The sequence below is a fragment of the Mobula birostris genome, chromosome 5 (assembly GCF_030028105.1).
Source record: "Mobula birostris isolate sMobBir1 chromosome 5, sMobBir1.hap1, whole genome shotgun sequence".
Classification (NCBI taxonomy): Eukaryota; Metazoa; Chordata; class Chondrichthyes; order Myliobatiformes; family Myliobatidae; genus Mobula; species Mobula birostris.
Genome location: NC_092374.1, coordinates 116,416,066 through 116,430,252, shown reverse-complemented (window position 1 = coordinate 116,430,252; position 14,187 = coordinate 116,416,066). Strand labels below are relative to the sequence as shown.

The following is a 14,187-nucleotide window of genomic DNA, read 5'->3' as shown; positions in this document are numbered from 1 at the left end:
TCTGTACAAGGACTTCATTATCATTTCTAAGATATTCTTCAACCAAATATCATCATTTACCCCACAATCTGCCAGCTGTGGTTGCTGCACATTTTTAATAGGTAAGAATTTCAGAGCAATGTTAAAAATTGATGAATAGAAATATTCTGTACTTACATTACCATTCTTATAGTTACAAATTACCAATGTAAATTCAGAGATACTTGTTAAGAGCTTTTAGGAATAATGGAATCATCCATACAAATAGGCCACATTGAGGTGGTAAGAGTCATATGACCCATTCTCTTTCACTTCCACCTTATTAGCAATGGTTTACGTTGCGGGAAATTAAGACTATCTAACATACCATGACAATCATCAGTTGATGTCAATCCGTGTCAAAGCTTGTAGATCTTCCTAAACGCAACAGATTTCTTATAGCATAGTACAGCACAGTACAGGCCCTTCAGCCCACAGTGTTGTGCTGACCCTCAAACCCTGCCTCCCATATAACCCTCCACCTTAAATTCCTTCATATACCTGTCTAGCAGTCTCTTAAATTTCACTAGTGTATCTGCCTCCACCACTGACTCAGGCAGTGCATTCCACGCACGAACCACTCTCTGAGTAAAAAACCTTCCTCTAATACCCCCTTGAACTTCCCACCCCTTACCTTAAAGCCATGTCCTCTTGTATTGAGCAGTGGTGCCCTGGGGAAGAGGCGCTGAATGTCCACTCTATCTATTTTTTTAATATCTTGTATACCTCTATCATGTCTCGTCTCATCCTCCTTCTCTCCAAAGAGTAAAGCCCTAGCTCCCTTAATTCCTGATCATAATGCATACTCTCTAAACCAGGCAGCATTATGGTAAATCTCCTCTGTACCCTTTCCAATGCTTCCACATCCTTCCCATAGTGAGGCGACCAGAACTGGACACAGTTCTTCAAGTGTGGCCTAACCAGAGTTTTATAGAGCTGCATTATTACCTTGCGACTCTTAAACTTTATCCCTCAACTTATAAAAGCTAACACCCCATAAGCTTTCTTAACTACCCTATCCACCTGTGAGGCAACTTTCAGAGATCTGTGGACATGTACCCCCAGATCCCTCTGCTCCTCCACACTACCAAGTATCCTGCCATTTACTTTGTACTCTGCCTTGGAGTTTGTCCTTTCAAAGTGTACCACCTCACACTTCTCCGGGTAGACCTCCATCTGCCACTTCTCAGCCCACTTCTGCATCCTATCAATGTCTCTCTGCAATCTTCAACAATCCTCTACACTATCTACAGCACCACCAACCTTTGTGTCATCTGCCAACTTGCCAACCCACCCTTCTACTCCCACATCCAGGTCGTTAATAAAAATCACGAAAAGTAGAGGTTCCAGAACAGATCCTTGTGAGACACCACTAGTCACAATCCTCCAGTCTGAATGTACTCCCTCCACCACGACCATGCCTTCTGCAGACAAGCCAATTCTGAATCCACCTGACCAAACTTCCCTGGATCCCATGCCTTCTGACTTTCTGAATAAGTCTACTGTGTTGAACCTTGTCAAGTGCCTTACTAAAATCCATGTAGATCACATCCACTACACTACCCTCATCTATATGCCTAGTCACCTCCTCAAAGAACTCTATCAGGCTTGTGAGACACGATCTGCCTTTCACAAAGCCATGCTGACTATCCCTGATCAGACCATGATTCTCTAAATGCCCATAGATCCTATCTCTAAGAATCTTTTCCAGCAGCTGTCCCACCACAGACGTAAGGCTCACTGGTCTATAATTACCCAGACTATCCCTACTACCTTTTTTTGAGCAAGGGGACAACATTCGCCTCCCTCCAATCTTCCGGTACCATTCCCGTGGACAACAAGGACATAAAGATCCTAGCCAGAGGCTCAGCAATCTTTTCCCTCGCCTCGTGGAGCAGCCTGGGGAATATTCCTTCAGGCCCCGGGGACTTATCCGTCCTAATGTATTTTAACAACTCCAACACCTCCTCTCCTTTAATATCAACATGCTCCAGAACATCCACTTCACTCATATTGTCCTCACCATTATCAAGTTCCCTCTCATTGGTGAATACCGAAGAGAAGTATTCATTGAGGACCTTGCTCACTTCCGCCGCCTCCAGGCACATCTTCCCACCTTTATCTCTAATCGGTCCTACCTTCACTCCTGTCATCCTTTTGTTCTTCACATAATTGAAGAATGTCTTGGGGTTTTCCTATACCCTACTCACCAAGACTTTCTCATGCCCCTTCTTGCTCTTCTCAGCCCCTTCTTAAGCTCCTTTCTTGCTTCCCTATATTCCTCAATAGACCCATCTGATCCTTGCTTCCTAAACCTCATGTATGCTGCCTTCTTCCACCTGACTAGATTTTCCACTTCACTTGTCACCCATGGTTCCTTCACCCTACCATTCTTTATCTTCCTCACCGGGACTCCTCTTTGACTTCTCTGCCTGCATAATAGTATACATGTCAGGAACAAAATGCTGTAGGAACTTAGCAGGTAGAAGTTCAAATTAATTTTATTTTCAAAGTGCATGTATGTCACCATATACAACCCTGAGATTCATTTTCTTGCGGGTAATCACATTAAGTACAAGAAACGCAACAGAACCAGTGAAAGACTGGACGGACAACAAACTGTGCACCTGCAAAAAACAGAAATAATAATAAAAATAAAAAATATATAAGCAATAAATAGAGAACATGAGATGAAGTGTCCTTGAAAGTGAGTTTATTATTTGTGGTAACAGTTCAGTGATGGGGTGAGTGAAGTTGAGTGAAGCTTACCCCCTCTGGTTCAAGAGCCTGATGGCTGAGGGATAATTACTATTCCTGAAGTTGGTGATGTGAGTCTTGAGGCTTCTGTACCTTCTTCCTGATGGTAGCAGTGAGCAGAAAGAACCACCTGTGTGGTGGGAGTCCTTGATGATGGATGCTGCTTTCCTGCGACAGTGCTCCACGCAGTGCTAAGTGGTGGGGAGGGTCTGGGCAGCATCCACTGCTTTTTGTAGATTCTTCCATTCACACCATTGGTGTTTCTATACTAGGCCTTGATGGCACCAGTCAATATTGTCTCCACCACACATGTATAGAATGTGAATGTCAGAGTTTTAGATGATGTGCCGAATCTACACAAACTTCTAAAATCAGGTATTTTCTACAATTAAACTGTCGATGTTTTGGACCATAACCCTTCATTAGGAAAATACCTGCATGATCTGATAAATTAGATTAGATTATGAGGACATGCAGTCCTCTTTTATTGTCATTTAGTAATGCATGCCTTAAGAAAGGATACAATGTTTTTCCAGAATGATATCACAGAAACACAAGACAAACCAAGACTGAAAAACTGACAAAAACCACATAATTATAACATATAGTTACAACAGTGCAAAGCAATACTCTAATTTGATAAGAACAGACCATGGGCACGGTACAGTCTCAGAGTCTCTCGAAAGTCCCATCATCTCACGCAGACGGTAAACCTCCAGCGCTGCGAACTTGCGGATGCAGCATCCCGGAAGCATCCAACCACAGTCCGACTCCGAGTCCGTCCGAAAACCCTGAGCCTCTGACCAGCTCCCCGACACCGATGCACCTAGCACCATCTCTGCCGAGCGCTTCGACCCCGGCCCTGGCAACAGGCAATAGGCAAAGCCGAAGATTTGGGGCCTTCCCTCTGGAGATTCTCAATCGCACAGTAGCAGCGGCAGCAAAGCAGGCAGTTCAGAAGTTACTCCAGGTGTTCCTCCGTGCTTCTTCACGTCTGTCTCTATCAAATCAGGATTGTGCACGGCAGCCTACTTCACAGATACGATATCAATTTGGAACGGCTGCGCACACTGCGTCGCGCCGCCATCTTCTCCTCCCTCCTTTTATATCACCAGTTCAGTCTCTCTCCGGTGACTCAGAACACAGTCACAACAATCCTACCATACTGAGTCCAGTGGACTGGGCTGCTGCAAACTCTATGCCACAGGAGAATCCTCATGACCATCCCCTGTGCACTGATGATATGTAATGTTTGGTCTTCCCAGGTGAAACCCACACTGGCACAGGAGAACATGGCAACTTCACACAGAGACCACCAAGTCACAGGAGCTGTGAGAAACTGTTGCAGCATCATACCAATCTTAAATTCCCTCTGACCCATCAAACACACCCTGTTAAGGCCCTTCTGTAATCCCTTTGTGCTCCAATCTGAGTCGGGACCCTCTACATCCCAGGTCTCGCTCAGCCTGAGGTATCTCACCACCCAGTGATCTGGATGCAGTAAATTTTCTCAGCAGAGCTTGAACTACTGCCTGAAGACATGCCAGCATGCAAGATGGGAGAAGCAGAGGTATTTAATACAGGTCAAAGATCCTCCATGGTGTTAATGATTTGTGCTTCTCTGTCTAGCCCACTGCATCCCAGCTTGTGAACATGGTGGATCATGTACAGCCAGAAATACTTGCTCCTGCCACTACGGGTTTGTTGGGCCGAGGTGTGAAACAAGTGAGTGCACTCTTGTTCTCAGCATTGTCTCATGTCAGCTTGTTTTTATTTAGGTTCCAGTAATTCCCTCTCTCCCTCAAATCAGGATCTAATCAGCCATTCAATTTCACTTAGACTGATCAAATGACTCAAAACCACCAGCTGATGAAGTAATATTGGCCTCTTAAATGAAACTTGATTCCACTAACAAGATCAGTTATCTTGAACGCAGAAAATTCTGCAGATGCTAGAAATCCAAAGCAACACACCCAAAGTGCTGGAGGAATCTAGCAGGTCAGACAGCTTCTGTGGAAATGAATAAGCAGTTGATTTTTCTTAAGAAGTGGAAAGGAAGGGGGGAGACGCCAGAATAAAAAGGTGGGGTGAGGGGAAGGAGGATAGCTAGAAGGTTATAGGTGAAGCCAGGTGAGTAGGAAAGGTAAAGGGCTGGAAACATAGGAATCTGATAGGAGAGGAGAGTGGACCATAGGAGAAAGGGAAGGAGGTGGGGACCCAGGGAGAGGTGATAGGCAGGTGAGAAGAGGTAAGGGGCCAGAGTGGGGAATAGAAGGAGAGGAGAGGGAGAGCTATTTTTTTTACTGGAAGGAAAAATTGATATTTGTGCTATCAGGTTGGAGGCTACCCATACGAAATGCAAGGTGTTGGTCTCATGGTAGCACAAGTGTAGGCCATGGACTGATGTGTCCGAAAGGGAATGGGAATCAGAATAAAAATGTTTGGTCACTGGAAAGTTCTGCTTTTTCTGGATGACACAGTCCCTCAACTTATGACGGGTCTCACCAAAGTAGAGGATGCTGCTTCGAGAGCACCAGGCACAACAGGTGACCCCAGCAGATTCACAGGTGAAGTGTTGTCTCACTGTTTGGGGCACTGAATGGAAATGAGGGACAAGGTAAATGAGCGGGTGTAGCATTGTGGCCGCTTGCAGGGTTAAGTGCTGGGAGGGAGATTAGTGGGGATGGACAAATAGACAAGGTAACCACAGAGGGAGCAATCCCTGCAGGAAGCAGAGAGAGGGAAATAGGTAAAGATATCTTTAGTGGTAGGATCCCTTTGGAGATGGAGGAAGTTACTGAGAACGACGTGTTGGTTGCAGAGGCTGATAGGGTCGTAGGTAAGAACAAGGGGAACTCTATCACCGTTCGGGCGGTGGGAAGATGGGGTAAGCGCGGATATTCTGGAAATGGAGGAGATGCAGGTGAAGACGGCATCAATGGTGGAGGAAAGGAAATCCCATTAATTGAAGAAGGAGGACATCTATGATATTTTGGATAGAAATGCTGTATCCTGCGAACAGATGCGGCAGAATCAAAGGAACTGAGAAAAAGTAATAGCATTTTTACAGGAGACAGTGTGGGAAGAGGGATAGTTAAGATAACCATCGGAGTGGATAGGTTTATAAAAGGTGACGGTCAACAGTTTGTCTCCAGAGGTAGAGACAGAGAGACTGAGAAAGGGGAGGGAGGTGTCAGAAACAGACTAAGTGAATTTAAGGGCACAGTGATGTTGGAGGCAAAGTTGATGAAATTGAAGATCTCAGAATGGGTGTATGAAGCGGTACCAATGCAGTCATGAATGTAGTGGAGAAAGGGTTGGGGAGAATTACTGGGGAATATTTGGAACGTAGCTAATGAAAGCTAGGTATAGCTGGGGTGCTTGTGGGTGCCCATGGCTACTCCTCGAGTCGGTAGAAAGTAGGAATAGCCAAAGGAAAAAAAATGGATGTTTTCATATGTTTTTCTGCTCTATTTGAATATAAATTTTTTTGTGCATGATTCTCACATTCATTAGCAGGTTTTGCAGGTCAATTATCAACCATTTTGGCATGACTCATCGTGACATGAGTGACATTTTCTCAGACTCAGATACACATCCAATGACATCACCTGATGCACAAAGGCCATTTATTAATAGAAAAGGCAATTACAAACACAACGTATTCCTTACTTTTCCATTTGTAGTACATCAAGTCATCAACCTCACAGTCAGCTCAGAGCAATTTATTAGGACATTGATTTTTAAAAGGCAGCAACTTCCAGCCTCATTTTTATATGCTGTATATTGTCTATCAACATCACTAACATGAATTGCATCATCTTCACATTATGCAGCTCAGTGAAATATATTGTGATAATGACCCCTTGATCAGCCTAAAAGCTACAGTGGCTTGGAGCCACTGATGGCATTGTCTGTTTGTCGAGCAGAGTATATCTAGAAGCACAGGAGAGTGTCGTGTCTGTCTCTGCAGCCACTTCTCTTACGCTGCCATAATCTGGCTGCATTAGAGTCCTCTTTACGATTCACTTCCCAGCCGTCAGCCTGGCAATGATGTAGCAAATGCAAACTATGCATATTGCTGCTTAAGTGCTGGTAAAGTTCTTGCATGTTTCACTTTGAACACCGGTTTGATCATTTTTAAATTTGGATTTCTGTCAGTTTCTTGACATCTTAACAATCACCACCTTGGATGATAGTGCTGCACATTATCTATTCAGAGCACCAAGAAAGGGTGAATTCCGATCTGTAGGCAAGACAATTTAATGTCCCAACACCGAGTTCCATAGAATAAACCACCAGACAAGAGTAATACATTTGAGGTCTTAAAAAGGGAAATAGATAAGCAAAGAGGTTGAAGGATAGAAAAGTATTGCTTAATCCATTTGATTTAAATGGGAATTATAAGCATTTAAAGATTTTGGTTGGGGGTGGGGAGGATTTCCTGAGCCGAATGAGCAACAACTTCCTCAGTCACTAGAAGTGTCATACCCAGAGGCCTTTGTGCCTTTCACTTCTAATTAATTTAGTAGTCACTTTTTGTTGTTATCTGTTAAAACAAGTTCACTCCGGTGTCCCCTCTCCCCTGTCTTGTTTGTCTGCTGCATTGAACCCTTTGCGGAAGCCATCAGGAGAGATGAGGGCATAAGAGGGGTGACGCTGCCAGGCAGTGGAGGGACCCAAGTGAAAACCTCCCTGTACATGGACGACGTCACCATCTTCTGCTCTGATCCGAGGTCAGTTCGCAGGTTGATTGGCATCTGCGAACAGTTCGAGCTAGTGTCGGGGGCCAGGGTCAAAAACACGAAGAGCGAAGCCATGCTCTTCGGCAACTGGCCCGACCGATCCAGTGTCCCCTTCACCATCAGGTCTGACCACGTGAAGGTGTTGGGGATCTGGTTCAGAGAGGCCGAGGCATGCAACAAGAACTGGCAGGAGTGGACTGCCAAGGTGAGACAGAAACTGGGACCGTGGGGAGGGCGCTCCCTGTCGATAACGGGCAACAACCTGGTCATCAGGTGTGGGGTGCTCTCACAGCTGCTGTACTTGGCGTAGGTGTGGCCTGTCCCCCGCTCCTACAGCTCGGAAATCACCCGAGCCATCTTCAGATTCGTCTGGGGATCCAAGATGGAGCAGGTGAGACGGACCATCATGCACAAGTCCCTGGACAACGGGGGCAAGAACGTCCCCAATGTCGCCCTCACCCTGATGGCCAGCTTCGTGTGTGGCTGCATCAAGTTGTGTGTAGAACCCAGGTATATGGGCACCAAGTACCACTATGTGCCCAGGTTCTACCTGTCGCCCTGGCTGCAAAGGATGGGTCTGGCCCCACTCCCGCGCAACGCCCCAGTCAGCTGGTCGTTGCCGCCATACCTGTCCTTCGTAGAAAAGTTCTTCCGGGAGAACGCCTTTGACCACAGGGCCATTAGGCAGTGGTCGGCACGTAACGTCCTGCAGGCACTGCAGGAAAAGGACGTGATGGACACAGTGGGGTGGTTCCCTGAGCAGACTGTCCAGTTCATCTGGCAAAATGCCTCATCGCCAGACCTCACCAACAGGCACCAGGACCTCACCTGGCTGGCGATGAGAGGGGCCCTCCCAGTCAGTTCCCTTCTGGACGCCCAGAACGTCGTCTCCGCACCCCACTGCCCACGGGAGGACTGCAGTGAGGAGGAGTCTGTGACCCACCTCTTCGCACACTGTCAGTTCGCAAAGAGGGTGTGGAGGAGGATAGACGGGCTAGTGTCACGTTTCATCCCCAGCAGCTGCGTAACAGAGGACTCTCTGATCTACGGGCTGTTCCCGAGGACGCACACAGAGACCAACATCCGGTGCTGCTGGCAGATCATCAACTCGGTGAAAGACGCTCTTTGGTCGGCCCGAAACTTGATGATCTACCAGCACATGGAGATGTCCGTGTCGAGAATGCTGCCGACTGGCACATTCTCGGCTGCAGGAGTACGTGCTGAGGGACGCACTGAAACTCGGTGCAGCCACCGCAAGGGCCCGGTGGGGAAGGACCATGGTATAGGTTTCTCCACCCGTGGGAGTGGGAGGGGTCGGGTGGTGGGGAGTATACCCCTCAACGATGATGTGGTAAGGTGAACAACTGGAGTGCCACGTGGGTGGCCATAAGTACGGATATGTACAGACTATGATGGAAACGTATGTAAAGGATGGAAAGTTATTGAATGGTTTATTGTATATATTTATTTTTGAATTAAGTATATTTTGAAATAAAAAAAATCTTCATCCTGTCAATGTGCTGTGTTGAATACAGTTGAAACTGATACTACTTTATATTTTTAGTGGTTTGCAATAGACACTGTCAAAATGGTGGAAAGTGCACTTCCCCTGATGTGTGCAAGTGCAAAGCTGGGTGGACAGGCCCCTCATGTGAAACAGGTAAATAGATTAGAACTTTGAATGTTAAGCTGAAGATGTACATTTTTACAATTTGGTTTATTTGTCATATGTGCATTGAAACATCCAAAGGTAGTGTGAAATGCGTTGTTTGTGTCAATGACCTGCACAGTCTGCAGATATGCTGGGGGCAGCCCACGAGCGTCTCCATGCTTTCAGTGCCAGAATAGTATGCCTACAGCTTACTAACCCTAACCCGTACATCTTTGAAATATGGGTTGAAACTGGAGCACCCAAAGGAAACCTACACAGTCATGGGAAAAACGTACAAACTCCTTACTGTCAATGCAGGAAATGGGCACCTGACCATTATAATTGTAAATGTTACACTAACCACTACACCACTAGAACACTCTAGATACTGTTTTCTCCTCAGATGAACGTCAGGTGTTAACATGCATTGTCCAAAGAATAATAGAGCATCATCTGTGGGGAGGGCTGGTAGCAACTCTTCTCCTGGCTGGACATATTGTAATAATCAGGATATGATGTTTAAGTTATTTATTTCAATTTGTTTCTTTTTCCCTTTTGCTTCTCAATGCTGAATTTTAGATTATTGTTATTGCACCCTGTCATAGAGTGTTACCTTGACAATTTTAGTCTGCACCCCATCACAGATTGTTATCTCAAAAACTTCGGCCCATACTTTATTTTCCCCACTACCCTCTTCCCTGCAAATTAAAACTCACTTCTGTTCTGTCTTCTCCCTCCCTGATGAAGGGTCCCATTTTTCTTCACCGTTGTGCTGCCTGTTCTGTTGTGTGCCCCCAGCACTGTTTTTGTTTTGCATTTCCAGCAACTGCACTCCTCTGCTCCTAAGAATGTGTGATGTTTAGTTAAGCAACATATTCTCAATCTTGGCAAGCAACTAAATTTCCCTGACCTCATTGCATCATCATTACTGAGGGCTGATGCGGTTGTTCTCTCAGAAACCGTGAAGCAGATGGTCATGGTAGCACTGAGAGTACATTGGGAAGAATGGATTGAGGAGGTATTTAAATGTAAGAAGTCCAAATATCAGGAGCTGGTAGAGCAGGGCCAGAGGCAGGGGCTGGAGGACACGATGTGAGCCTATAGGGGTGAAGATTAGAAGTATTCCTGGCTGCTCTCACTGCAGAACTTACTCTCTCCTTGGCATTATGGAGGCTACAAAGAGGAGGACCATCAGGACCGTCACAGAGGCTGTCGAATGTGCTTCCAGGTGGCTGTGGACCCATGCACCAATGATCATGGACACAAGCCTGGGCCTGATCAACCCTGGCGAGGATATCTGATGTTGAAAGTCCCCAAACACCTGATGACCCCAGGTTACATCACTGATGATGTGTCCCAACGTGTCCTGGGATGTATCTCAGCAGCATTCTAAAAAATGTGGTGTATATTCTCTTAAATCTTAAATGGTATGCTGATTAACTGTCTTCCTCACTTTGTGCAGCTGTTTGTACCCCTGTGTGTCTCAATGGTGGCATCTGTATTCGACAGAACGTCTGTATCTGTCCTCGTGGATTCTATGGACTTCAGTGTCAGAATGGTAAGTTCTCTCCCTATTAATTATTCAGTGGTTAATGCATTAATACTTACTATTGAAATGCAATCTGGAATTACAGATATGTTCCAAATAAATTGTACAAGAGAAGCACAGAAGTGAATTTTTCTTTCAACAACACGATGGAGATCAGAAACCACATTCTAGGGGTGTTATTTTTAATAGTAACAGAAATGTTGGAAGATTGTCATTGCTAAATGGAACAAAAGCATACTCTTGTGAGCCACTCTTCAATCTTCGCCACGGAAATTCCAGCCAGTTTGTGCACACGAGAGTGAGAAGTTCTGGCTTGGAGCCTGATTTTTATTTATTTATTGAGATACAGCGTGGAATAGGCCCTTTTGGCTCCTTTGAGCTGCACCACCCAGCAACCACAATTTCACACTAAACTAATCACAGGGCAATTTACAATGATCAATTAGCCTACCAACCAATATGTCTTTGAACTGTGGGAGGAAACCAGAGCACCCGGAGAAAACCCACATGGTCATGGGGAGAACGTAGAAACTCCTTACAGGCAGCAGTGGGAATTGAACCTGGGTTGCTGGTACTGTAAAGCGTTGTGCAAACCACTATGTTATCATGTCACCCATGCTTATCAATCCCATCATTTTGTGATATGTATAAGAAATATTGCTTTAAAATGTGAATAAGTTTATCTTTGTGATTGTGTCTTTTCCTTGTATCAGCACATTTCAGAAATACTAAATTAGTACAGCACTGTAAAAATGCTGAGAACAGTGGGAATTAAAATACAGATAAATCATGAGGTAATTAATGTGATTATTAAGCACAAGAGATTCTGTAGGTGTTGGAAATCCATAGTAACACACAAAATGCCGGAGGAACTCAGCAAGTCAGGGCAGCAACTATGGAAAGGAATAAAGAATTGACGTCTTAGGTCACGGCGCTTCATCTGAGACGTCAACTCTTAATGCTTTCCATAGATGCAGCCTGACCTGCTGAGTTCCTCCAGCACTTTGTGTTGTTAATATAAATGTTATTTTATTAATTAGATACATTTAATCTTTTCAGAAAGTTGGATATTTACTTAAAATAACTACTTAAAGTTCAGTAATAAGGAAGCATGCATGAAAACTTGGTAAAATTTAGCCTTACTTCATTCCACAACAGTTTTTCAAATAGCAAACCCAGGCTGGTAAAAACCCCAGCTATCAAAACTTGGAATTGGAACACTTGAACAACGCTAGTCCAGTTGTGAACCACAGAATTATTCCTCCCAGCTCTGCAATGAAACAAATAGAAAGTTTGTATTTTTAAGATACATAAATAATGATTTATAAAAACATGGTTTTGTCAGAACTAAATATACTGTTGCAAAGAAAAAAATTGAATGGAGGTATTTATGGGTAAAGTGAAAACCAGTTTATTCCTTTACAGCTGTTTGCAATCCTCCCTGTAAGAATGGTGGCCAGTGTATGAGAAACAATTTGTGCTCCTGTCCTGAAGGCTATACGGGCAGAAGGTGTCAGCAGAGTAAGTTCTACTTGTGTTTAATTTTTTTTATATTTGTTTAGAGATACAGCACAGTAACAAGACTTTTTGGCCCAACAAGCCCTTGCTGGCTAATTAGGTAGATAGATACTTTATTGATCCCAAAGGAAATTACGGTGTCACAGTAGCATTACAAGTTCACAGATATACAAATATTAGAGGAGATGTAAGAAAGAAGGAAAAAATAAGTTACCTCAAACAGTCTAACAGAAGTGGGGTCATCACTTCCCTGGCTACAGGTTGACTCATTATTGAGCCTAAAGGCCGAGGGTAAGAATGACTTCATATTGCGCTCTTTGGAGCAACACAGTTGTCTTAGTCTATTACTGAAAGTGCTCCTCTGTTCAGCCAAAGTGGCATGCAGAGAGTGAGAAACATTGTCCAGAATTGCCAGGATTTTCCGTAGGGTTCTTTGCTCTACCACAGCCTCTAGTGTGTCCAGTTTGGCTCCTATAACTGAGCCAGCCTTTCTAATCAGTTTATTGAGCTGTTGACATCACGCATGATGATGCCCCAGCATGCCACCGCATAGAAGGTTGTACCGGTGACAACAGACTGGTAGAATGTGTGAAGGAGAGGCCGGATACTCCAAAGTGTATTCATCCACCCGTCCTCCCTCTATACACCCAACTATTGCTGAGTCATCAGAGCATTTCTGCAGATGATATGACTCAGTGTTGTATCTAAAGACTGAGGTATACAGGGTAAACAGGAAGGGAGCCAGTGCAGTCCCTGGTGGGGCCCCAGTGCTGCTTATAGCCACGTCTGACACACAGCTCTGAAGCCACGCAAACTGTGGTCTGCTAGTCAGATAGTCCATTATCCAGGATACAACCCTCATTGAACGGAGCTTTTCTCCAGCAATGAGGACTGTTTGGTATTGAAGGCACTTGAGAAATCAAAAAACACGATCCTCCCAGTGCTGTCCCGCTTATCCAAATGGGAGTAGGCTCCGTTCAGCAGGTAGATGACAGCATTGTCGACTCCAAAATACCTGAAGTCCAAGGTATACAGAGTAAACAGGAAGGGAGCCAATACAGTCCCCAATGAGGCCCCTGTGCTGCTTACACCCATTGGGCAAATTCCCAACTAACCCATGAATCTTTGGAATGTGGGAGGAAACCAGAGCACCCGGAGGAAACCCATGCAGTCACAGGCAGAACATACACTCCACATAAGGAGAGCAGCAGAACTGAATCAGGGTTGCTGGTGCTTAGTGCTAGCTGCTAGGTTACACTGCCTTGCACTAGCTTACCATGCTGCACTAAGTATTCTGCCAAATATTTTACCCAATCAGTTTACATATTAAGTAATTTAAGTATTACTGTGGAAGTTCTGCTCTTCTTGAAACAAAAAGAAAGATGACCCTAATAAGTTGTTAATAAAAACTGGATGCATGAAATTACTTGTCTGTCTCTTTCTGACACTGGCTAGATCATCCCTTTTACAATATCAAATTATCTTCATAAATGTCAGTTTAACCGATGAACATAGAGTTCCATGGGAAAGTGTGGAGGATCTAAATAGACCAAACAAAAATGCCAGATTTGTGAAGGAAAGCCAATGATTTTTTCAGACTTGATTTACCGATTTTCTTCTGCTGCAGGTGTCTGTGAGCCAATGTGTATGAATGGAGGCAAGTGCGTGAGCCCTGACATTTGTGACTGTCCATCAGGGTGGAAAGGGAAGCGATGTAATCAGCGTAAGTACACTTTGCAATAGGTAGGAGCATAAATAACAGATATTTAGCTGTGAAATTCAACTGACCACAGGAAAAGACATCAAGCCAAAAACAAAAATGCCTTTGTCTCTTTTTGCAGGAGTTATTTAATGTTACTTGACATAATGGTTCCCTCTGCCAAACATTTCACGTGCTTCATCTTTTGCCTTTCAAAATCGTTAATAAACTCCACCTTGGCAAATACTTT

At 44.6% G+C, this 14,187-nt stretch overlaps 1 protein-coding gene across 4 annotated transcripts in view; it reads left to right on the top strand.

The window, feature by feature from the left end:
• Positions 1 to 14,187, top strand: part of LOC140197950 (von Willebrand factor D and EGF domain-containing protein) — a 332,457-nt gene that overhangs the window by 301,915 nt on the left and 16,355 nt on the right. For 2 of the 4 annotated variants that reach the window (XM_072258606.1, XM_072258605.1), the window contains 5 exons: positions 4,405 to 4,500; positions 9,085 to 9,180; positions 10,634 to 10,729; positions 12,146 to 12,241; positions 13,866 to 13,961. In XM_072258606.1, the coding sequence (XP_072114707.1) occupies positions 4,405 to 4,500; positions 9,085 to 9,180; positions 10,634 to 10,729; positions 12,146 to 12,241; positions 13,866 to 13,961 (480 nt within the window). The remainder of the gene's footprint in view (positions 1 to 4,404; positions 4,501 to 9,084; positions 9,181 to 10,633; positions 10,730 to 12,145; positions 12,242 to 13,865; positions 13,962 to 14,187) is intronic. The other 2 variants (XM_072258607.1, XM_072258608.1) reach the window with 2 other exon arrangements.